Genomic DNA, 24,020 nt, shown 5'->3' with positions numbered 1-24,020 from the left:
GCCATCCGTCTACCCAGCGCCGTCTGAGCCATCCGTCTACCCAGCGCCATCTGAGCCATCCGTCTCCCCAGCGCCATCTGAGCCATCCGTCTCCCCAGCGCCATCTGAGCCATCCGTCTCCCCAGCGCCGTCTGAGCCATCCGTCTGCAATGAGCCTGCAAAGCCGCCCGTCTGCCATGAGCCTGCAAAGCCGCCCGTCTGCCATGAGCCTACAGAGCCGTCCGCCAGACAGGAGCCGCTAGAGCCGTCCGCCAGACAGGAGCCGCTAGAGCCGCCCGTCAGACAGGATCTGCCAGAGCCGCCAATCAGACAGGATCTGCCAGAGCCGCCAATCAGACAGGATCTGCCAGAGCCGCCAACCAGACAGGATCTGCCAGAGCCGCCAACCAGACAGGATCTGCCAGAGCCGCCAACCAGACAGGATCTGCCAGAGCCGCCAGCCAGACAGGATCTGCCAGAGCCGTCAGCGAGCCATGAGCAGCCAGAGCCGTCAGAGAGCCATGAGCAGCCAGAGCCGTCAGAGAGCCATGAGCAGCCAGAGCCGTCAGCCTGCCATGAGCGTCCAGAGCCGTCAGCCTGCCATGAGCGTCCAGAGCCGTCAGCCTGCCATGAGCGTCCAGAGCCGTCAGCCTGCCATGAGCGTCCAGAGCCGTCAGCCTGCCATGAGCGTCCAGAGCCGTCAGCCTGCCATGAGCGTCCAGAGCCGTCAGCCTGCCATGAGCGTCCAGAGCCGTCAGTCAGCCATGAGCTGTCCCTCAGCCAGAAGCGGCTAGTAATCCTGAACTGCCCCTCAGTCCAGAGCTGTCTCTCTGTCCGGAGCTGCCCTTCAGTCCGGAGCTGCCTCTCTCTCCTGAGCTACCTCTCTCTCCTGAGCTACCTCTCTCTCCTAAGCTCTCCCTCTGTCCTGAGCTATCCCTATGTCCTGAGCTACCTTGTCCCAGAGCTGTCCTTGATTCTGGTGTTGCCCCTAAATTTAGGTGGGGTTATTTGGAGGGTGGTCATTGTGGGGAGGCTAAGGAAGCGGGGATTGATTATGGTGGGGTGGGAACCACGCCCGGAGCCTAAGCCACCACCGTGGTCAGATGCCCACCCAGACCCTCCCCTGGACTTTTTGGTGATGCGTTCGGAGTACGCATCTTGAGGGGGGGGTTATGTCACGTTCCTGACCTGTTTTCTGTTTAGTTTTGTGTGTTAGTTGGTCAGGACGTGAGTTTGGGTGGGCATTCTATGTTATCTGTTTCTATGTTGGTTTAGGGTTGCCTGGTATGGCTCTCAATTGGAGGCAGGTGTTTGGCGTTCCTCTAATTGAGAGTCATATTTAGGTAGGCTGTTCACAGTGTTTGTTTGTGGGTGGTTGTCTCCTGTGTCAGTGTTTGTCGCACCATACGGGACTGTTACGGTTTGTTCATTTCATGTAGGCTATTTTTCCCTGTTCGTGCGTTCTCGTGTTTATGTATGTTCGTCGTTCAGGTCTGTCTACTTTCGTTTTGTTATTTTGTATCATTATCAAGTATAGTTCGTTTTCGTCTTGTCTTTAATAAATATTATGTGTTCACAACCCGCTGCGCCTTGGTTCCCTCACTACTCCTCCTCTTCTTATGAAGAGAGAGAGGAACGCCGTTACAGTGTTATATTTCTGATGTCTGTTATTTGAAAGATTAGCTAGCTAGCCAGCTACTTCACTTCACACTAGTGGCACGGAATAGCCATGCTCATTGGAAGAATTGTAAATCCATTGTGAAAGGCTTTGGAGTTTGACTGGCGATTTATTCGGATGAAATGTGTCCATATATTGGTATTTTAGTGCCACCTATCAGTTGTAACTGTGGATGCTACATCGGTCAATGGCTAAACTCAGTTGAGCAGTGTGTTTTTGTCAAATGATAGCAATGAAATATGCCGCTATCAGAGGCTATTGCTTGTGTTTTTTTGGCTACATTGGTATTTACATTTTATGAAAATTGTTTGTCAATTTTGGTTAATAGCCTATGGTTATTGGAGCTATCTGTTGTATGGTGCATTTGGGCTTCATCAATGTTTATTTGTGAGTACTGTAGGTCTGGCTTTGATAAAAGACAGTGTTCATCCAGCCACCGACCTCACTGCACGTCGCTGGTATGCAAATTCTGGTGCCACATGCATTGCATTTGCACGTGCACAAATACTTATATAGGTCTAAGCATCACTGTGTCTTCTCCTATTGGAGAAGGTGTAGATGCAGTTAATAGGCATTGAACTAATGCCTGTTATTTTCTATTTATATAACTCCGTCTCTACTCAACACAATGCAGAGTGCAACCCATTATATGTGCATGGTATTACATTACAGCCATTAGTGTTAAAGTGAATGGATTCAGTACAACATGTGAAATACCATCACCACAAAAGGTAACAACTCAATATTTAGATCTAACAACATAACAGAATATGGCTGACCTTTGACCTTCAAATGCCTCGGTGGTTGAGGTGTGACTTTCTGTTCTTTATCCTCCTTATTGGATAACTGGTCCTCTGACTTAATGGCTTCTTTTTCGCTGTGGGAATATATGTTCTTATTAACAAACGACAACGCCATAGAACCGAAGGATATAGTTAAATGTTAAATTATGATTTTGAATGTCTTACCTGGGGTGATCTCTGGGGATTATGTCAGCAGGCTCTATGAAATCTGGAGCTGTGTCGTAGTCAGAGGGACTAGACACTGGGGAAACAGAGAAAATAAATAATCATTGTCAGTTAAAGGGGCAATCTGCAATTCACAAAGTGGCCACCCCGCTACTGTTTTGGTAAACATCGGAGGGATGGGACTGGAGAAATGTAAGTACAATCAAATTCATTGACAGAGCTATGGATGCAAGGAATGACCATCCATGAGTTCAAAATGATAGTTTGAACCATGTTTTCAGGGTATGCAGCAGAGGTGTCATGCCCATAGATGGCACAGGTGCACATGCCCCCTCAGATTTGTTCTGTATTTTTTTTAAATATGAAATAATAATATTTTGTTGTTTGTTTTTTCTCTGTAATACCACTAGCCACTTGTCAATTGTATGAAGTTGGTTTTAGCTAGCCCAGATAGATTCCCAACCTCCCAACCACATAAGTAGCTTGTCTAACCATCTTAGCTGGCATGCCTGCTGGCAAGATTGGTAGACTTTAGAAAAGCAAGCAATAAAGTAAATGTACTGAATTACACCCACATTTCTTTCAAAATGTTACCCAGATTTTAGCAGAGATACAGAGAAGCATATTTAGTTTCTTTAAAAAAAAGAAACATCAGTCAGGAGGACAGACAGTTTATAAGATATGCAGAAAAACAACAATATTTTTTACATAGAATTAAGCAGAATGAGTTTGGCTCTAGACTGCAGGAAAAAGCTGTTTCTAAATTCTCCAACTTACGGACCGGAGACAAAGCCCCTCTACGGACCACCCCCCAGTCATCCTCACGTACTTTGTGCCCTCTTAGACTTTTGGGGTGCATGATGCCCCTGTATACAGTGTCTTCTTTACAATTGCATTGTTTACAAAACGGAGTGAAACAAGCTTATATTTTGGGATCTGATGGGCTACGACAGTTGAATGAAGCTCATGAGGCATTTACACGTAACATTCTCAAGAATCAATGGGAAAATATAATTAATTTTGTCCAAAAAGAGATGTACAAATGGCCCCTTTAATAAGGCAAAGATGTATTTCAGTCTATCAACAAACAGCTACAATTCACTCCAAGCAATTGCAGACACAATTACTGCACAGGACCCTGGTCACGTACTAAGGACATCTATAATTTTTCTAACTTGACTTACTAGAGCTGGCGGCGATAAGGGAGGCCCTCCTCCTCTCCTGCAAGGTCATGCGGGGATCCTCCTCGGTCAGATTGTAGGCCTGCCACAGGGAGATCCCCTCACACTCCACAGAATCCACAGTCTCCTTCCCAGGGGTGGAGGTCTGGGCTGGCTGGAGAGGGCCAATGGAGGCCAGGACTGGGTGCACAGAAGGGGTGGGGGGCTGGGGTGGGGCTGCGGGCCTCTGGGTAGATGGTGGCTTTTGAGGTTCACCCACAGTAATGTTACCATTATATGAGGACACACCAAACGTGTTGGCCACCTCACAGGTATAGACCCCAGTGTCTATGGCTGACATGTTGATGATCACCAGTGTGCAGAAGCCATCCTCTGAGGTGTTCACACGGTGGCGTTGGTCTCCTATGACCTCCTGGCTGTTCTTCAGCCAGCGTACTGCGTTGAGCTTCCCTTCCACCTTACACTCCAGCTGGATGGTACCATTGGTCTCAGCATTCTGGTTCTTAAACACCTGCTTGAAGACGGGCCGCATGTCTTTGCGGGTCTTGTATCCCTTGAAAGCTGCCTGGATCTTGATGGCAGCTTCCAACATCTCATGTTCGTCCTCGACACTGTCAAGTGCAATTTCGTCAACTTGCTGAGTCATCTGTAGCCCCTTGGGAACTCCAGCAACAGCGACTACAGGCTTGCTGGTCTTCTGGTTGACTGTTACCTGGGTGGGGGCCTCAGTAAAGGACTCATCCTCTGAGATATGGAGTTGGTTATCATCCTCCATCATCTTGGGTTTTTCAGTCTCCTGCACTGTAGACCTTGCTGGCTGTTTATCCCTCTGTTCTATCTCTGTCTCCTTCACCATAGACTTCACTGGATGTTTCTCTTGATGGCCTATTTCTATATCTATCTTCTTTTTAGATCTAACAGATCTAACCATCTGTTCTACCCCACCATCGGACACTATAGATGATCGTCTCACTGGTGGCACTGGCTGTTTCACCACTTGGTCTATCCCAGCATCCAACACTACAGATGCTCTTCTCGCTTGGGGAACTGGCTGTTTCCTCACCTCGTCTATCCCAGCATCTGACATCATAGATGCTCGCCTCACTGCTGGAACTGTCCGTTTCCGCACCTCATCTACCCCAGCATCCGATACTACAGATGCTCGTCTCAATGGTTGAACTGGCTGTTTCACGACTTCCTCTATCCCAGCATCCGACACTACAGATGCTTGCCTCACTGGTGGCACTGGCCGTTTCCTCACCTCGTCTACCTCAGCATCTGACATTATAGATGCTTGTCTCGCTAGTGGAACTGAGTGTTTCCTCAACTCTTCTACCCCAGCATCCAAATCTGAAACTACAGATGCTCGCCTCCCTGCTGGAACTGTACGTTTCCTCACCTCATCTACCCCAGCATCCGATACTACAGATGCTCGTCTCACTGGTGGAACTGACTGTTTCCTCACCTCATCTACCCCAGCATCCGACACTACAGATGCTCGTCTCGCTGGTGGAACTGGCTGTTTCCTCACCTCATCTACACCAGCATCTGACATTATAGATGCTTGTCTCGCTAGTGGAACTAGCTTTTTCATCCCTTGGTCTATCCCAGAATCCGATACTACAGATGCTCGTCTCACTGGTGGAACTGACTGTTTCCTCACCTCATCTACCCCAGCATCCGACACTACAGATGCTCGTCTCACTGGTGGAACTGGCTGTTTCCTCACCTCATCTACCCCAGCATCTGACACTACAGATGCTCGTCTCACTGGTGGTACTGGCTGTTTCCTCACCTCATCTACCCCAGCATCCGACACTACAGATGCTCGTCTCACTGGTGGTACTGGCTGTTTCCTCACCTCATCTACCCCAGCATCTGACACTACAGATGCTCGTCTCGCTGGTGGTACTGGCTGTTTCCTCACCTCATCTACCCCAGCATCTGACACTACAGATGCTCGTCTCGCTGGTGGAACTGGCTGTTTCCTCACCTCATCTACACCAGCATCCGACACTACAGATGCTCGTCTCGCTGGTGGTACTGGCTGTTTCCTCACCTCATCTACCCCAGCATCCGACACTACAGATGCTCGTCTCGCTGGTGGTACTAGCTGTTTCACCACCTCATCTATCCCAGCATCTGACACTACAGCTGCTCGTCTCGCTGGTGGTACTGGCTGTTTCACCACTTGGTCTACCCCAGCATCCGATACTACAGATGCTCGTCTCGCTGGGGGTACTGGCTGTTTCACCGCTTGGTCTATCCCAGCATCTGACACTACAGCTGCTCGTCTCACTGATGGAACTGACTGTTTCCTCAACTCTTCTACCCCAGCATCCGGATCTGAAACTACAGATGCCCGCCTCCCTGCTGGAACTGTCCGTTTCCTCACCTCATCTACCCCAGCATCCGATACTACAGATGCTCGTCTCACTGGTGGAACTGGCTGTTTCACCACTTGCTCTATCCCAGCATCTGACACTACAGATGCTCGTCTCACTGGTGGAACTGGCTGTTTCCTCACCTCATCTACCCCAGAATCCGACACGACAGATGCTCGCCTCGCTGGTGGCACTGACTGTTTCAGGACTTGCTCTATCCCAGCATCCAACACTACAGATGCTTGTCTCACTGGTGGAACTGGCTGCTTCCTCACCTCGTCTACATCAGCATCTGACATTAAAGATGCTTGTCTCACTGGTGGAACTGGCTGCTTCCTCACCTCGTCTACCTCAGCATCTGACATTAAAGATGCTTGTCTCACTGGTGGAACTGGCTGCTTCCTCACCTCGTCTACCTCAGCATCTGACATTAAAGATGCTTGTCTCACTGGTGGAACTGGCTGCTTCCTCACCTCGTCTACCTCAGCATCTGACATTATAGATGCTTGTCTCACTGGTGGAACTGGCTGTTTCCTCACCTCGTCTACCCCATCATCCGACACTATAGACGCTCGTCTCGCTGGGGGCACTGGCTGTTTCACCATGTGGTCTACTTCAATCTCCTTCACCATAGACTTCAATGGCTTTTTTCCCTCTGTGTCCCTCACCATAGCTCTTACTGGCTGTTTCACTTGCTGTTTCTCCTGCTGGTCTACCTTAATCTCCTTACCCATAGACCTTAATAACTGTTTATTACGTAGGTCTACCACCGTCTCTGCTTCAGGCTCCAGGTCTTTCTCTGACCCCACAATGGATGCCCGGATCAGGCCCTGTTTCTTTGGCCCTGGTGGAGGTGTGGGAGAGGCAGCCTTCGTGGGAGGCATTGTCTTGGGAGGTTCTGTCTTGGCTGGGGGAGGCTTTACTGCCACAGAGGCTGTGGTCTCCACACCACCTGCCTGGCACGTGTAGCTGCCACTATCCTCGGGCTTCAGCTCCAGGATGTGTAGCTGAAACACACAGTTGTCCTGCTTAATATGGTACTTTCTGTTGGGCCTGAGAGGCAGCCGGCCCTTCCTCCACTGGACTGGGACTCCAGGCTTAGACAGCTCACAGGACAGGAAGGCTGTGCCTCCTTCCTCAGCCTCCACAGCCTGCAGCTCTTCTTCAAAGCATGGAGGCAGCTCTGGAGAGACGGAAGACAATTAGGGAATTGAAAATCTATGATACATGTGACCAATATTAGGGTGAGTAATGCAAAGAGAGAATTCAGAATATTGTGACCCCCTGGGATAAACCTGAGTTCCTGGTTATGTTACTTCTCTGTAGGAAATTCTTACCTGTGACAGTCAGATTGACGCTGCTCTGCATATCTCCAGTATCACAGGAGTATATCCCAGAGTCATCTGGGTCCACATTGTGGATGAGAAGCAGGTTGAGCTTGCCCTCCTTACGGTTCTCATACTTGTCTCCCGTCAGTAAGGGCTTGTTGTTGCGTCTCCATGTGACAGGGGTAGTGAGGTCAGAGGTTGTACAGGATAAGGTGGCAGTCTCTCCTTCCATGATGACGGTGTCCCGGGGCTTCTCATCAATGAGTACTTTAACTAGTCACAGAGGAAAGTCAACTCTCAAAATGTGTACAGTACACATATATTAGTGTTTATACTTTATACTTCTTGGAGTTTTGATGCACTGAATATGACTGTGACGAGGTGTGATTCCTCTACATGCAGCAGGTGTGTGCTATTACACAACCAATCACACACATACCTTTCACAGACACAGAGGCGGTGGTCTCCACACACCCTGCCTGGCACGTGTAGCTGCCACTGTCATCGGGCTTCAGCTCCAGGATGTGTAGCTGAAACACACAGCCGTCCTGCTTCATCTGGTACTTCCTGTTGGGCCTGAGAGGCAGCCGGCCCTTCCTCCACTGGACTGGGACTCCAGGCTTAGACAGCTCACAGGACAGGAAGGCTGTGCCTCCTTCCTCAGCCTCCACAGTATGCAGCTCCTCCTCAAAGCATGGAGGCAGCTCTGGAGAGATAATACGGAATTCCAATGTTCCATTTCCATTTGACCAATGTTAGGGTGAGTAATAGAAAGACAGTAATACAATTCAGAATATTTTATTGTAATGTTGTAATTATGTGGATAAATTTGTCAGTGAATTCTGAAAATCTTTTCAAGGATGGTTCCATAATGTTGTGTTTTTAGGGAGTGGTATTGGTTCTTGTAGAATACCTTTCATTTTATTCCCTATTATAGTATTCTTAACAATTACGTTGTTTAATGTTCTTCGCTAACCTTTGAAATTAGACACTTAAAACAATTCTGGGGATAAGCATAGGCATCTTCAATATGTACCCATTCTTCCTCTTTAGTGGATTTAACTATATGTAGCAAGTAAAAGTATTGGGTAGCGAGTTGATACAATTCCAAGTCTGAAAGGTTAAACCACCCTCATACTTATGTACAGTAGATGTAAAACGTTCCTTTTTATTCTATGAATGTCTTCTGTGGGGTAATTGGTATTACTGAAAATAGATACAAAAACTTTGGAAGCAATGCCATTCTAAAGAGGGTTATTCTACCTGTAAGATTTATGGGAAGATTATTCCATTTAATTAGATCTACTTTCATATTATTGACTAATGGAATAAAATTATCTATATTTGTTGTTTGTTGTGACTTATTAAGCATCCTAAGTATTTAATATTTTTTTGTGGTCCACCTAAAGGATTGCTGTAGATTGTGAGTTATTCTTTTTCTTATCACCATTATTTCATTTCTTCCACGTTAGTTTTATATCCTTAGAATTTGAAGTATTCTGAAAATAATTTTGGCAAAGGGGCCATTAAGTTTTCAATATTGGTCAGGTATATCAGGAGATCATCTGCAAATAAGTTTAGTTTATATTAATGTTTACCAATGTTACATTTGGGTCTTGTCTAATTATTTCTGCAAGCGGTTCAATTGCCCGTACAAACAGGAAGGGGGAGAGGGGACATCCCTGTCTTGTGCCCCTTACTTTTGAACATTTATACAATATTTTCATTAAATGTATTATTTCAGCTGGAATGCTGAAAGCTTTCAAAGTTTTTAATAGAAAAGGTCATTCAAAACACAGCTGATTCAAATAATCTAAGCTTGATGGTTATTTGAATAGTGCTAGGGCAAAAAATCTAAACATGCACCCAGGAGGGGCACCAGGACCGAGTTTGGGAAACCCTGTCCTAATGGACGCCTTAAAGGAATCGCAAATTGTATCGGGGGTCGGCTTTTCCCTGTCCTCTCTGTCTACATTTGTAATGGTAAAGGTTTTAGTCTTTCGTTTACGTATTTAACACATTTCGGGTCTATAAGATGTGCGCTGTTCATTCTCCAATTCTGTCGCTAAGTGCATTTTCTATTGGTGTAATTAAGCATGATACCGGAGAATGATCAAATATCACTACATCATGATTTTTCTTTATCCAGTAAATTGCTGAGTGCATTTTTAGAGAAAAAAATGTAGCCAATTCTTGAATAGCTTTTCTTACTTGAGAAAAAAAGGAATTGTCTTTTGTAGGTGGGAATAGTCATCTGCAGGTGTCCTGTAAATTATTTGTAGAGATAACATTTTTCAGCCTCTTTGGAGGCTCTCTTTTTTATTACTACGTCAGTCAATCTTATCGAATGTATGATTTAGGTCACATGCTATAATAATAGTTCCTGTCTGGATTTGATCTAATATAGTATGAATTACATCTAAAAACACCAGATTTGCCACTGGTGGGATATACTATGAAATCAATGTGTATTTTTACCATGTAAAGTACAATTAATTCAATATTAGAAAACTGCTTTTCTGGTCCATGTGCTGGGATATAAGGGGAAATGGTATATTCTTATTTACCAGGATGCCTACACCTCTGCTGTTACTACAGTAGGTGGCAGCATAGGCCTCTCCAACCCAGCTCCTCTTTAGATCAATTTATCCTTTAAAAAAAAAAATGTAACTCTTGCAAGAAAACCATATCTGCTGAAAATCTCTTTAAGTGGTTGCGAACCAGATGCTTTTTTCCCTGTGCATATTCCATGTGATAAATTCGATATTGTTGGTCTTTACTTGTATAGAATCAAAGTTAGCCAGAACAGATAAGGTTATCATTGAAGAACCAAATAACACATTTTAGCAGAAATGACATATGAAGGCAGCGGGCATTCCACAGAAGGGGAGGATCATAGTATAAATACATAGTTATTTTATACGTTACATACATACATTACGTACCAGTCAAAAGTTTGGACACACCTACTCATTCAAGAGTTTTTCTTTATTTTTTACTATTTTCTACATTGTAGAATAATAGTGAAGACATCAAAACTATGAAATAACACATATGGAATTATGTAGTAACCAAAAAAGTGTTAAACAAATACAAATACACTACCGTTCAAAAGTTTGGGGTCACTTAGAAGTGTCCTTGTTTTGAAAGAAAAACACCTTTTTAATCCATTAAAATAACATCAAATTGATCAGAAATACAGTGTAGACATTGTTAATGTTGTAAATGACTATTGTAGCTGGAAACAGCAGAATGTTTTTATGGAATAACTACATAGGCATACAGAGGCCCATTATCAGCAACCATCACTCCTGTGTTCCAATGGCATGTTGTGTTAGCTAGTCCAAGTTTATCATTTTAAAAGGCTAATTGATCATTAGAAAACCCTTTTGCAATTAGAGTGTCTAGTTTGAGAAACAGACACCTCACAAGTCCTCAACTGGCAGCTTCATTACCTGCAAAACACCAGTCTCAACGTCAACAGTGAAGATGGGACTCCAGGATGCTGGCCTTCTAGGCAGAGTTCCAAAAAAAAAGCCATATCTCAGACTGGCCAACAAAAATAAAAGATTAATATGGGCAAAATAACACAGACACTGGACAGGGGAACTCTGCCTAGAAGGCCAGCATCCCAGAGTCGCCTCTTCACTGTTGACGTTGAGAGTGATGTTTTGTGGGTACTATGTAATGAAGCTGCCAGTTGAGGACTTGTGAGGCGTCTGTTTCTCAAACTAGACACTCTAATGTACTTGTCCTCTTGCTCAGTTGTGCACCGGGGCCTCCCACTCCTCTTTCTATTCAGGTTGAAGCCAGTTTGCGCTGTTCTGTGAAGGGAGTAGTGCACAGCGTTGTACGAGATCTTCCGTTTCTTGGCAATTTCTCACATGGAATAGCCTTCATTTCTCAGAACAAGAATAGACTGATGAGTTTCAGAAGAAAGGTCTTTGTTTCTGGCCATTTTGAGCCTGTAATGGAACCCACAAATGCTGATGCTCCAGATACTCAACTAGTCTAAAGAAGGCCAGTGTCATTGCTTCTTTAATCAGCACAACCGTTTTCAGCTGTGCTAACATAATTCCAAAATGTTTTTCAAATGATCAATTTGCCTTTTAAAGTGATAAACTTGGATTAGCTAACACAACGTGCCATTGGAACACAGGAGTGATGGTTGCTGATAAATGGGCCTCTACGCCTATGTAGATGTTCCATAAACAATCTGCCGTTTCCAGCTACAATAGTCATTTACAACATTAACAATGTCTGCACTGTATTTCTGATAAATTTTATGTTATTTTAATGGACAAAAATGTTTGCTTTTCTTTCAATAACAAGGACATTTCTAAGTGACCCCAAATTTTTGAACGGTTGCGTATATTTTAGATTCTTCAAAGTAGCCACCCTTTGCCTTGATGACAGCTTTGCACACTCTTAGCATTCTCTCAACCAGCTTCATGAGGTAGTCACCTGGAATGCATTTCAATTAACAGGTGTGCCTTCTTAAAAGTTAATTTGTGGAATTTCTTTCCATCTTAATGCGTTTGAGCCAATCAGTTGTGTTGTGACAAGGTAGGGAGGTATGCAGAATACAGCCCTATTTGGTAAAAGACCAAGTCTATATTATAACAAGAGCAGCTCAAATAAGAAAAGAGAAATGACCATCCATCATTATTTTAAGACATGAAGGTCAGTCAATCCGGAAAATGTAAATTACTTTGAAAGTTACTTCAAGTGCAGTCGCAAAAACCATCAAGTGCAATGATGAAACTGGCTCTCATGAGGACTGCCACAGGAAAGGAAGACCCAGTATAACTCTGACTTGTGTGATTTGTTTGTCTCTTCTCATTTGATAATAAAGGAATTAACCACGACATTTGGCGACGGGGATGCGAATCTTCACTTGGTGACCGCTCCTGACGACCTGGGTAAATCGTGCACAAGGGAACCCTCAAACTTGCAATCTCAGGGAGACCACACTTCGGGAACGGAGCAGATGGACCCACCTAAGATCCGAGAGGAAGTGAGCCGAGTGGATACCACATCCCGAACATAGTTCTTTTTTAAAGAGAGGAGCAAACCACACAAAGTCACATTTTTAAGAAAAGCCTCTGTTACGTAGTGTGGTCCTGTATGTGGGGACACCGTAGAGACGTAAACAGGGCCGAGTCAGTGGAGGAGGATCGGATAGTTAGTAGACTCAAAGACACCTATCATTGGTCGTATGCGGACAACTTAGAGCCGTCTTGACACTGAATTGATCACAGTGGAGATTGGTGTGGTCTGTAGGGGCGAGGGGCCAGGGTGACTGTGGGTTCTTAGTGAAGCACAGTACCTGGTGAAGCCCTATTGAAAGAAGGACCTTGTTCTGAAAAGTGTCTAAGTGACCCTCAGAAGTGGTGAAATCCAATTATTTTAAATGTGCTAGCCAGGTATGCCCTGGGTTACTTTATGTGAGTGTTTTGTTTTAGGACCACATTGTGAGTCATGTGTCAAAATGGGGTAATTATCAGTCCTCTGAGGTTTTGTATTGAAATTTACACAGCTCAAGTGATATGTAGGAGTGTATTGAGTGATATGTAGAAGTGTATCGAGTGATATGAAGGAGTGTATTGTTGTGTTGCTTGTTCTGTTTTGTTTCGATACAAATCTCACCAGATTGGGTCTCCTGGATTGTTGGGATTTCTCCCGATGGGTCAGGGGTCTAACCTCCTGATCCTGTGGCTCTGCGATGAAGTTGACAATGTGATGGGGAGTGTAAGCCAATTTGAAAAAAATAGTTCAACAGAATGTGTTGTTATTCTCTTTGACATGTGTTTAGAGATTTATATGAAGAATAATTGGTAAAAGTCATAATTTGTCTGGATTTCCTGAATCAGAAATTAACTGAACTAAGCTGTTGTTCTGATCTGTCTTCTCTCGAGGTTATCATGAAAGGTGACGCCGGATGGTGTCTTGATGCATGGCAGGGATAATTCAGCCGAGAACAGTGTGAACCTCAAAACTCCCTCTAACCGGCTGAAGAAGACCGAGAAAGGCGTTCAACACGGCCCTGTCCGCACCATTTCTACCGAGAGACCTGAGTCCGAGCCTGCAACCGGTGTACAGCATCCAATCGAAGCTATCAACTGTTTTTTCTCTCATACCTTTTCTCTCAGTCGTGTGACAGGAGTCCACATGGAGTGAGCATGGAGAGAGATCTGTTCCAAACTTCTCTCATTCTGCTGGTATCGTTGGCAAATGGTCAAGATATAATGGGTGGTAAAGGTGGTGGCAGCTCAGGTGAGACATTGAAATTGGGACATTATCATGGGCCTTCAACTTTGAACCATGAAGCTATCTGAAGAAGAACCAATGAAAAGACGCCAGAAGAATCAGTGCCTGAAGGGGGGGGGGGGGGGTTGGTCACCTGTGCCCATAATTGATTTAGGCTTGTCTAAAAATATATATATTTTGGGTCATCTACACACAGCAAAATGTACAGTAATTTAGATTAAGAATGCATTAAGATGATGATCTGTAATTATAATCGTGATAATAAACGTAATACTAGAATTATAGGATAATTATACTGTATGTTAATATACATGGACATTCTGCCAATGTTGTTGTGTGTTATATTGAGGGTTTTAACGTTGAGTGTTAGGACCAATATGAATCCCTGAGCATTGTCATTCTAAATTTGGGTTGGATAATTAATTGGGTTTTGATTACGATTTGGAAACTGAATGATTTTTAAAAACTGACTGATTGATTTGAGTTTAGTATGTTACTAACCATATGAGTGAAGCAATTCATGTATTACGGATTGATGGTTTTGATTGTTGTTGTGTACTAAAGATGTTGACACTATTCTCAGCACGCCCTGGTGAATGGAGAGGGTGAACTCTGATCCTGAGAGTGAAAATGATCCTAATCTATTTGATCTATAGGAGTAGCCTTCTAAATAGTGGAATCGTGATGCTTGTCCTGGGTTACGTTCATTACGCACCAACGCAATAAACCGGGATTCACTACTTTGATTTGTCCAACCAGATATGCTCATTTTAGTTTCTGGGATGCTGACCTAGGGGAGTAGGCTTAGTATCAACACGATGATTTGTTTCGTACTGATGAAAAATGTATTTTAAACTGCAGATCATTTGTTAACGATATTTTCATGTTGACATCATTCCCAAATTAAGGATCATTTTATGTTAAGGTTAAAGGCTCAATGAACCGACGTATGGTCATTTACAATGGTAGTGTACTATTGCAAGGACGCTTTCTTCCTGTATGTTTGAGTCAAAAGTTGTTTGATGCCTTATTTTTTGTTCTACATGTGAAGTAATTTGAAAAAGATCTTGTCATTTTCTTTTAAGTCGATAGAATTCTCAAAATGGGGGAGCGAAATTACAATATTATGTTACAATACTGTTATTGCATCAAACGGTTGGTTTATGCAACAGAATAGTGGGTTCTTAGAAGTATATTGTGTCTGTGTGAACTGAGCGGGCCTCTGGAGCTTTAATGCCGACAGTGGATTTACGACGCCTTTGGTGATCGAGGCCTAAAGACCGCATTTCATAGCATGAGTTGATGTTTGTGTGCCGGGAGTTACCAGGGTGAAGATGGCTCGGCTATGGATAATGATGAGGGGAAGCTTGTTTTGGGGGCCAGACCCTGGTTTCCACACAATGAGAACAGTCTTTACAGCAGAAACCATCTGCTGTGAATTATTAATTTCTTTCATACGGATCCCAACCTTGTGACCCATTCCACACATTTGCTGTTTGTCATGTAGACTAAGGGGGTGTATCTTTGCTATAAAATACCTTTGTATACTTGGTCTCGGGGCTCTCGTAGACTCATCTAAGGGTGGTTTGTTGACCAGCCATAGTAATTGAAGAGCACTCACATCATTCACTTGTGTGGGTGTCGTGTGACATGTGTTCCTTATTAATAAGTGAAAAAAGTATTTCGTTTAAGTATAACTCTGACTTGTGTGATATGTTTGTATCTCCTCATTTGATAATAAAGGAATTCACCACGACACCTCTCTTACAAATCTATGTTCCACTTGACCAATGTTAGGGTGAGTAACACACAGAAAGAATTCTGAATATTGTAAAACCCTGAAATAAGTCCCTGGTTATGTTACTTCTCTGATGGGAAATTCTTACCTGTGACAGACAGATGGGCGCTGCTCTGCATGTCTCCAGTATCACAGGAGTATATCCCAGAGTCATCTGGGTCCACATTGTGGATGAGAAGCAGGTTGAGCTTGCCCTCCTTACGGTTCTCATACTTGTCTCCGTTCAGTAGGGGCATGTTGTTGCGTCTCCATGTGACAGGGGTAGTGAGGTCAGAGGTTGTACAGGATAAGGTCGCCGTCTCCCCTTCCATGATGACAGTGTCCCGGGGCTTCTTCTCAATGAGTACTTTAACTGGACACAGAGGAAAGTCAACTCTCAAAATGTGTACAGTACACATATAATTGTGTTTATACTTTATACTTCTTGGAGTTTTGTTGCACTGAATATGGCCGTGATGAACTGTTCTACAGCTGCACCATCGAGAGCATCCTGACTGGTTGCATCACTGCCTGGTATGGCAACTGCGCGGCCTATGACCGCAAGGCAATACAGAGGGTAGTGTGAACGGCCCAGTACATAACTGGGTCCAAGCTTCCTGCCATCCAGGACCTCTATACCAGGCGGTGTCAGAAGAAGGCCCTAAAAATTGTCAAAGACTCCAGCCACCCTACTCACAGACTGTTCTCTATGCTACTGCACAGCAAGCGGTACCGGAGCGCTAGGTCCAAGAGGCTTCTAAACAGCTTCTACCCCCAAGCCATAAGACTCCTAAACATCTAGTCAAATGGCTACCCAGACTATTTGCAGTGCCCCCCCCACCCCACCCCCTCTTTACACCACTGCTACTCTCTGTAACATCTATGCATTGTCACTTTAATAACTCTACCTACATGTACATACTACATTAAATAACCGGTGCCCCCGCACATTGACTCTGTATCGGTACCCCCCTGTATATAGTCTCGCTATTGTCATTTCACTGCTGCTCTTTAATTACTTGTTACTTTTATCTCTTGTTCCTATCTGTATGTCTTTTAAACTGCATTGTTGGTTAGGGGCTCGTAAGTGAGCATTTCACTGTAAGGTTTACACTTGTTGTATTCGGTGCATGTGACTAATACAATTTGATTTGATTTGATGGGGTGTGAGTCCTCTACATGCAGCAGGCGTGTGTTATTACACAACCAATCACACACATACCTTTCACAGACACAGAGGCGGTGGTCTCCACACAACCTGCCTGGCACGTGTAGCTGCCACTGTCCTCGGACTTCAGCTCCAGGATGTGTAGCTGAAACACACAGCCGTCCTGCTTCATCTGGTACTTCCTGTTGGGCCTGAGAGGCAGCCGGCCCTTACTCCACTGGACTGGGACTCCAGGCTTAGACAACTCACAGGACAGGAAGGCCGTGCCTCCTTCCTCAGCCTCCACAGCCTGCAGCTCTTCTTCAAAGCATGGAGGCAGCTCTGGGTAGATGGAAGACAATAAGGGAATTCCAAATCTATGTTCCATTTGACCAATGTTAGGGTGAGTAATAGAAAGAGATAACAACAATATTCTGAATTACACCCTGACCTTAGAGATCCTTTTTATGTCTCTATTTGGTTTGGTCAGGGTGTGATTTATTGTGGGTATTCTATGTTCTTTCGTTCTATTATTTGTATTTCTAATACTTTTTTAAAGCACGTCTTCGGCAGGGTAATTGGTATTACCGAAAATAAATGCAAAACCTTTGGGAGTCATGCCATTCTAAAGAAATGATATCTACCTGTAAGGTTTATGGGAAGATTTTTCCATTTAATTAGATCAGATTTCATGTTGTTGAGTAATGGAATAAAGTTAAAGGCCATTCAAGCTGGTCGAAAGCCTTTTTGGCATCAACAGCCGTTATTGATAAATCTATATCCAGGTTGTTTTGAGCGTGGTATTAAAATGAAACAAGTTCTTGTATTTGTTGGTAAATGTGTATTTTTTATAAACCCTGTTTGATTGATAATAAACCCTGTTTGATTGATAATAAACCCTGTTTGATTGATAATAAACCCTGTTTGATTGATAATAAACCCTGTTTGATTGATAATAAACCCTGTTTGATTGATAATAAACCCTGTTTGATTGATAATAAACCCTGTTTGATTGATAATAAACCCTGTTTGATTGATAATAAACCCTGTTTGATTGATAATTAACCCTGTTTGATTGATAATAAACCCTGTTTGATTGATAATTAACCCTGTTTGATTGATATGTATCAAGTCTGGTAAGACCTTTGCCATTCTATTGCTTATAAAGTTTTTTAAAATTATTTTATTGTCACAATTTATTAAACCAGAAATAATAATAATGATTCGACATACATTCCTAATCTGTTCAGAACTCTTATTCATTTTACAAGTCACAAAAAAAGAAATACAATTACATTGTATTGTTATTAAGTCCTTCCTTCTGTCTCCCAAACCAAATACATCCCTCTCCACCACCCCCTCCCAGTTCTCCCCTATTTACTCCACCCAAGCCAAGCTTGTCCCACCCTCCCATTGATGCCCTCTCTTACAAATCTATGTTCCATTTGACCAATGTTAGGATGAGTAATACACAGAAAGAATTCTGAATATTGTGACCCTCTGAGATAAACATAAGATCCTGGTTATGTTACTTCTCTGTAGGAAATTCTTACCTGTGACAGTCAGATTGGCGCTGCTCTGCATGTCTCCGGTGTCACAGGAGTATATCCCAGAGTCATCTGGGTCCACATTGTGGATGAGAAGCAGGTTGAGCTTGCCCTCCTTACGGTTCTCATACTTGTCTCCGTTCAGTAGGGGCATATTGTTGCGTCTCCATGTGACAGGGGTAGTGAGGTCAGAGGTTGTACAGGATAAGGTCGCCGTCTCCCCTTCCATGATGACAGTGTCCCGGGGCTTCTTCTCAATGAGTACTTTAACTGGACAAAGAGGAAAGTCAACTCTCAAAATGTGTACAGTGCATATATATTTGTGTTTATAGTTTATACTTCTTGGAGTTTTGTTGCACTGATCATGACTGTGATGAGCTGTTCTACAGCTGCACCATCGAGAGCATCCTGACTGGTTGCATCACTGCCTGGTATGGCAACGGCGCGGCCTCTGACCGCAAGGCAATACAGAGGGTAGTGCGAACGGCCCAGTACGTCACTGGGTCCAAGCTTCCTGCCATCCAGGACCTCTATACCAGGCGGTGTCAGAAGAAGGCCCTAAAAATTGTCAAAGACTCCAGCCACCCTACTCATAGACTGTTCTCTCTGCTGCCGCACAGCAAGCGGTACCGGAGCGCCAAGTCTAGGTCCAAGAGGCTTCTAAACATTTTCTACCCCCAAGCCATAAGACTCCTGAACATCTAGTCAAATGGCTACCCAGGCAAATTTACAGTGCCCCACCACCCCCTCTTTACACCACTGCTACTCTCTGTTGTCATCTATGCATAGTCACTTTAATAACTCTACCTACATGGACATACTACCTCAACTAACCAGTGCCCCCGCACATTGACTCTGTATCGGTACCCCCCTTGTATATAGTCTCGCTATTGTAATTTCACTGCTGCTCTTTAATTACTTGTTACTTTTATCTCTTATTCCTATCTGTATGTCTTTTAAACTGCATTGTTGGTTAGGGGCTCGTAAGTGAGCATGTCACTGTAAGGTTTACACTTGTTGTATTCGGCGCATGTGACTAATACAATTTGATTTGATTTGATGGGGGGTGAGTCCTCTACATGCAGCAGGCGTGTGCTATTACACAACCAATCACACACATACCTTTTACAGACACAGAGGCGGTGGTCTCCACACAACCTGCCTGGCACGAGTAGCTGCCACTGTCCTCGGGCTTCAGCTCCAAGATGTGTAGCTGAAACACACAGCCGTCCTGCTTCATCTGGTACTTCCTGTTGGGCCTGAGAGGCAGCCGGCCCTTCCTCCACTGGACTGGGACTCCAGGCTTAGACAGCTCACAGGACAGGAAGGCCGTGCCTCCTTCCTCAGCCTCCACAGCCTGCAGCTCTTCTTCAAAGCATGGAGGCAGCTCTGGGTAGATGGAAGACAATAAGGGAATTCCAAATCTATGTTCCATTTGACCAATGTTAGGGTGACTAATAGAAAGAGATCATCCAGAATATTGTATTGTAATATTGTAAGATGTAGATCAATTTATCAGTGAATTCTGAAAAGCTATCCAAAGGATTGTTCCATAAGGTTGTGTTTATAGGGAGTTATATTGGTTCTTGCAAAATACATCACATTTTCTTCAATATTTTTATAGTGTTATTAAATATAAAGTGATTTATGTTCTTAGCTTTATCCTTTGAAAATAGACACGTGAAAATATTCTAGGGATGAGCATGCACATCTTCAATATGTGCCCATTGTTCCTCTTTAGAGCATTTAACTATACAGTATGTAGCAATAAAAGTATTGGGTGGTGAGTTGATACAATTCCAAGTCTGGAAGATTAAAACCAGCCTCAGACTTAGGAAGATGTAATACTTTCCTTTTTATTCTATGGATTTTATGACTAGTATACTTTTTTAAAGAACGTCTTCGGCGGGGTAATTGGTATTACCGAACATAAATGCAAAAACTTTGGGAGTCATGCCATTCTAAAGAAATGAAATCTACCTGGAAGGTTAATGGGAAGATTATTCCATTTAATTAGATCAGATTTCATATTGTTGAGTAATGGAATAAAGTTATCTTCATATATTTGTTGTTTGCTGTCACTAGTTAAGCATCCTAAGTATTTAATATGTTTTGTTATCCACTTAAAGGACTGCTGTGCATCATGAGGTATTATTATTTTTCCATTATTTTGTTCCTTTCCAAGATAATTTTATATCCTGAGATTTTAGTGTATTCAGAAAATATTTTTAGCAAAGGGGGCATTGAGCTTTCAATATTGGTCAGGTATATCAGGAGATCACATGCAAATATGTTTATTTATATTCATGTTTATTAATTCCAATACCTGTTACATTTGGGTCCTGTCTAATTCTTAGTATTACCAAGTTCTTCCTTCTCTGTCTCCCTGTAACGGGTGTCTAGATCTTCCTCCTCCTCGGACGAGGAGAGGAGAGAAGGATCGGAGGACCAAAATGCAGCGGGTTGTGAATACATAATGATTTATTTACAGACGAAGACGAAACACGAAGAACACTTGAAATTATTACAAAATAACAAAACGAAAACGTAGACAGACCTGAAATCTGAGAACTTACATGAAACACGAAGAACGCACGAACAGGTACAGACTACAACAAACGAACGAACAAACGAACAAACCGAAACAGTCCCGTGTGGTGCATAGACACAGACACGGAAGACAATCACCCACAAACAAACAGTGTGAACAGCCAACCTATATATGGTTCTCAATCAGAGGAAAACGTCAAACACCTGTCTCTGATTGAGAACCATATAAGGCTAATTACAAGTGACCTAAACATAGAAACACAAAACATAGAATGCCCACCCCAACTCACGCCCTGACCAACTAAACACATACAAAAATAACATAAAACAGGTCAGGAACGTGACACTCCCAAACCAAATACATCCCTATCCACAACCCCCTCCCAGTTCTCCCCCATTTACTCCACCCAAGCCAAGCCTGTTCCACCCTCCCATTGATGCCCTCTCTTACAAATCTATGTTCCATTTGACCAGTGTTAGGATGAGTAATACACAGAAAGAATTCTGAATATTGTGACCCCCTGAGATAAACATAAGATCCTGGTTATGTTGCTTCTCTGTAGATGATGGGGAATCCTTACCTGTGACAGTCAGATTGGCACTGCTCTGCATATCTCCGGTGTCACAGGAGTATATCCCAGAGTCATCTGGGTCCACATTGTGGATGAGAAGCAGGTTGAGCTTGCCCTCCTTACGGTTCTCATACTTGTCTCCGTTCAGTAGGGGCATGTTGTTGCGTCTCCATGTGACAGGGGTAGTGAGGTCAGAGGTCATACAGGATAAGGTGGCCGTCTCCCCTTCCATGATAACGGTGTCCCAGGGATTCTTCTCAATGAGTACTTTAACTGGACAGAGGAAAGTCAACTCTCAAAATGTATACAGTACATATATATTAGTCTTTATACTGTATACTTCTTGGAGTTTTGATGCACTGAACATGACTGTGATGAGGTGTGATTCCTCTACATGCAGCAGGTGTGTGCTATTACACAACCAATCACACACATACCTTTCACAGACACAGAGGCGGTGGTCTCCACACACCCTGCCTGGCACGTGTAGCTGCCACTGTCATCGGGCTTCAGCTCCAGGATGTGTAGCTGAAACACACAGCCGTCCTGCTTCATCTGGTACTTCCTGTTGGGCCTGAGAGGCAGCCGGCCCTTCCTCCACTGGACTGGGACTCCAGGCTTAGACAGCTCACAGGACAGGAAGGCTGTGCCTCCTTCCTCAGCCTCCACAGCCTGCAGCTCTTCTTCAAAGCATGGAGGCAGCTCTGGGCAGTTGGAAGACAATAAGGGAATTCCAAATCTATGTTCCATTTGACCAATGTTAGGGTGAGTAATAGAAAGAGATAATTCAGAATATTGTACTGTAATATTGTAAGATGTGGATCAATTTATCAGTGAATTCTGAAAAGCTATCCAAAGGATTGTTCCATAAGGTTGTGTTTATAGGGAGTGATATTGGTTCTTGCAAAATACATCACATTTTCTTCAATATTTTTATAGTGTTATTAAATATAAAGTGATTTATGTTCTTAGCTTTATCCTTTGAAAATAGACACGTGAAAAGATTCTGGGGATGAGCATGCACATCTTCAATATGTGCCCATTGTTCCTCTTTAGAGCATTTAACTATACAGTATGTAGCAATAAAAGTCTTGGGTAGTGAGTTGATACAATTCCAAGTCTGGAAGATTTAAACCAGCCTCAGACTTAGGAAGATGTAATACTTTCCTTTTAATTCTATGGTTTTTCTGACAAGTATACTTTTTTAAAGCACGTCTTTGGCGGGGTAATTGGTATTACCGAACATAAATGCAAAAACTTTGGGAGTCATGCCATTCTAAAGAAATGAAATCTACCTGGAAGGTTAATGGGAAGATTATTCCATTTAATTAGATCAGATTTCATATTGTTGAGTAATGGAATAAAGTTATCTTCATATATTTGTTGTTTGCTGTCACTTGTTAAGCATCCTAAGTATTTAATATGTTTTGTTATCCACTTAAAGGACTGCTGTGCATCATGAGGTATTATTATTTTTCCATTATTTTGTTCCATTCCACGATAATTTATATCCTGAGATTTTAGTGTATTCAGAAAAAATTATTTGCAAAGGGGGTATTGAGTTTTCAATATTGGTCAGGTATATCAGGAGATCACATGCAATTCATGTTTATTAATTCTGATACCTGTTACATTTGGGTCCTGTCTAATTCTTAGAATTACCAAGTTCTTCCTTCTCTGTCTCCCAAACCAAATACATCCCTCTCCACAACCCCCTCCCTGTTCTCCCCCATTTACTACACCCAAGCCAAGCCTGTCCCACCCGCTCATTGATGCCCTCACTTACTAATCGATGTTCCAAATTACCAATGTTAGGGTAAGTAATGCACAGAAAAAAATCTGAATATTGTAACCCCCTGAGATAAACATAAGATCCTGGTTATGTTGCTTCTCTGTAGATGATAGGGAATCCTTACCTGTGACAGTCAGATTGGCACTGCTCTGCATATCTCCGGTGTCACAGGAGTATATCCCAGAGTCATCTGGGTCCACATTGTGGATGAGAAGCAGGTTGAGCTTGCCCTCCTTACGGTTCTCATACTTGTCTCCGTTCAGTAGGGGCATATTGTTGCGTCTCCATGTGACAGGGGTAGTGAGGTCAGAGGTCGTACAGGATAAGGTCGCCGTCTCCCCTTCCATGATGACGGTGTCCCGGGGCTTCTCCTCAATGAGTACTTTAACTGGACACAGAGGACAGTCAACTCTCAAAATGTGTACAGTACATATATATTTGTGTTTATACTTTATTCTTCTTGGAGTTTTTTTTGCACTGAATGTGACCGTGATGAGGTGTGAGTCCTCTACACGCAGCAGGTGTGTGCTATTACACAACCAATCACACACATACCTTTCACAGACACAGAGGCGGTGGTCTCCACACAACCTGCCTGGCACGTGTAGCTGCCACTGTCATCGGGCTTCAGCTCCAGGATGTGTAGCTGAAACACACAGCCGTCCTGCTTCATCTGGTACTTCCTGTTGGGCCTGAGAAGCAGCCGGCCCTTCCTCCACTGGACTGGGACTCCAGGCTTAGACAGCTCACAAAACAGAAAGGCTGTGCCTCCTTCCTCAGCCTCCACAGCCTGCAGCTCCTCCTCGAAGTACAGTGGTAGCTCTGGGTAGATGGAATAAAGTTAGTA

The 24,020-nt window shown here is 43.6% G+C and overlaps 1 protein-coding gene across 1 annotated transcript in view; it reads right to left on the bottom strand.

Annotated features, from left to right (window-relative positions):
- Nucleotides 1-24,020, bottom strand: part of obscna (obscurin, cytoskeletal calmodulin and titin-interacting RhoGEF a) — an 80,486-nt gene that overhangs the window by 30,641 nt on the left and 25,825 nt on the right. Inside the window, exons 30-42 of the mRNA XM_071346710.1 lie at nt 23,729-23,995; nt 23,298-23,561; nt 21,819-22,085; nt 21,391-21,654; nt 19,382-19,648; nt 18,266-18,529; nt 16,788-17,054; nt 15,675-15,938; nt 7,958-8,224; nt 7,528-7,791; nt 3,810-7,373; nt 2,626-2,701; nt 2,437-2,534 (exon numbers count right to left, since the gene is read on the bottom strand). Of these exons, the coding sequence (XP_071202811.1) occupies nt 2,437-2,534; nt 2,626-2,701; nt 3,810-7,373; nt 7,528-7,791; nt 7,958-8,224; nt 15,675-15,938; nt 16,788-17,054; nt 18,266-18,529; nt 19,382-19,648; nt 21,391-21,654; nt 21,819-22,085; nt 23,298-23,561; nt 23,729-23,995 (6,393 nt within the window). The remainder of the gene's footprint in view (nt 1-2,436; nt 2,535-2,625; nt 2,702-3,809; nt 7,374-7,527; nt 7,792-7,957; nt 8,225-15,674; nt 15,939-16,787; nt 17,055-18,265; nt 18,530-19,381; nt 19,649-21,390; nt 21,655-21,818; nt 22,086-23,297; nt 23,562-23,728; nt 23,996-24,020) is intronic.

Source organism: Salvelinus alpinus, chromosome 16 (genome assembly GCF_045679555.1).
Source record: "Salvelinus alpinus chromosome 16, SLU_Salpinus.1, whole genome shotgun sequence".
Lineage (NCBI taxonomy): Eukaryota > Metazoa > Chordata > Actinopteri > Salmoniformes > Salmonidae > Salvelinus > Salvelinus alpinus.
This window is presented reverse-complemented; position numbering and strand designations above follow the sequence as displayed.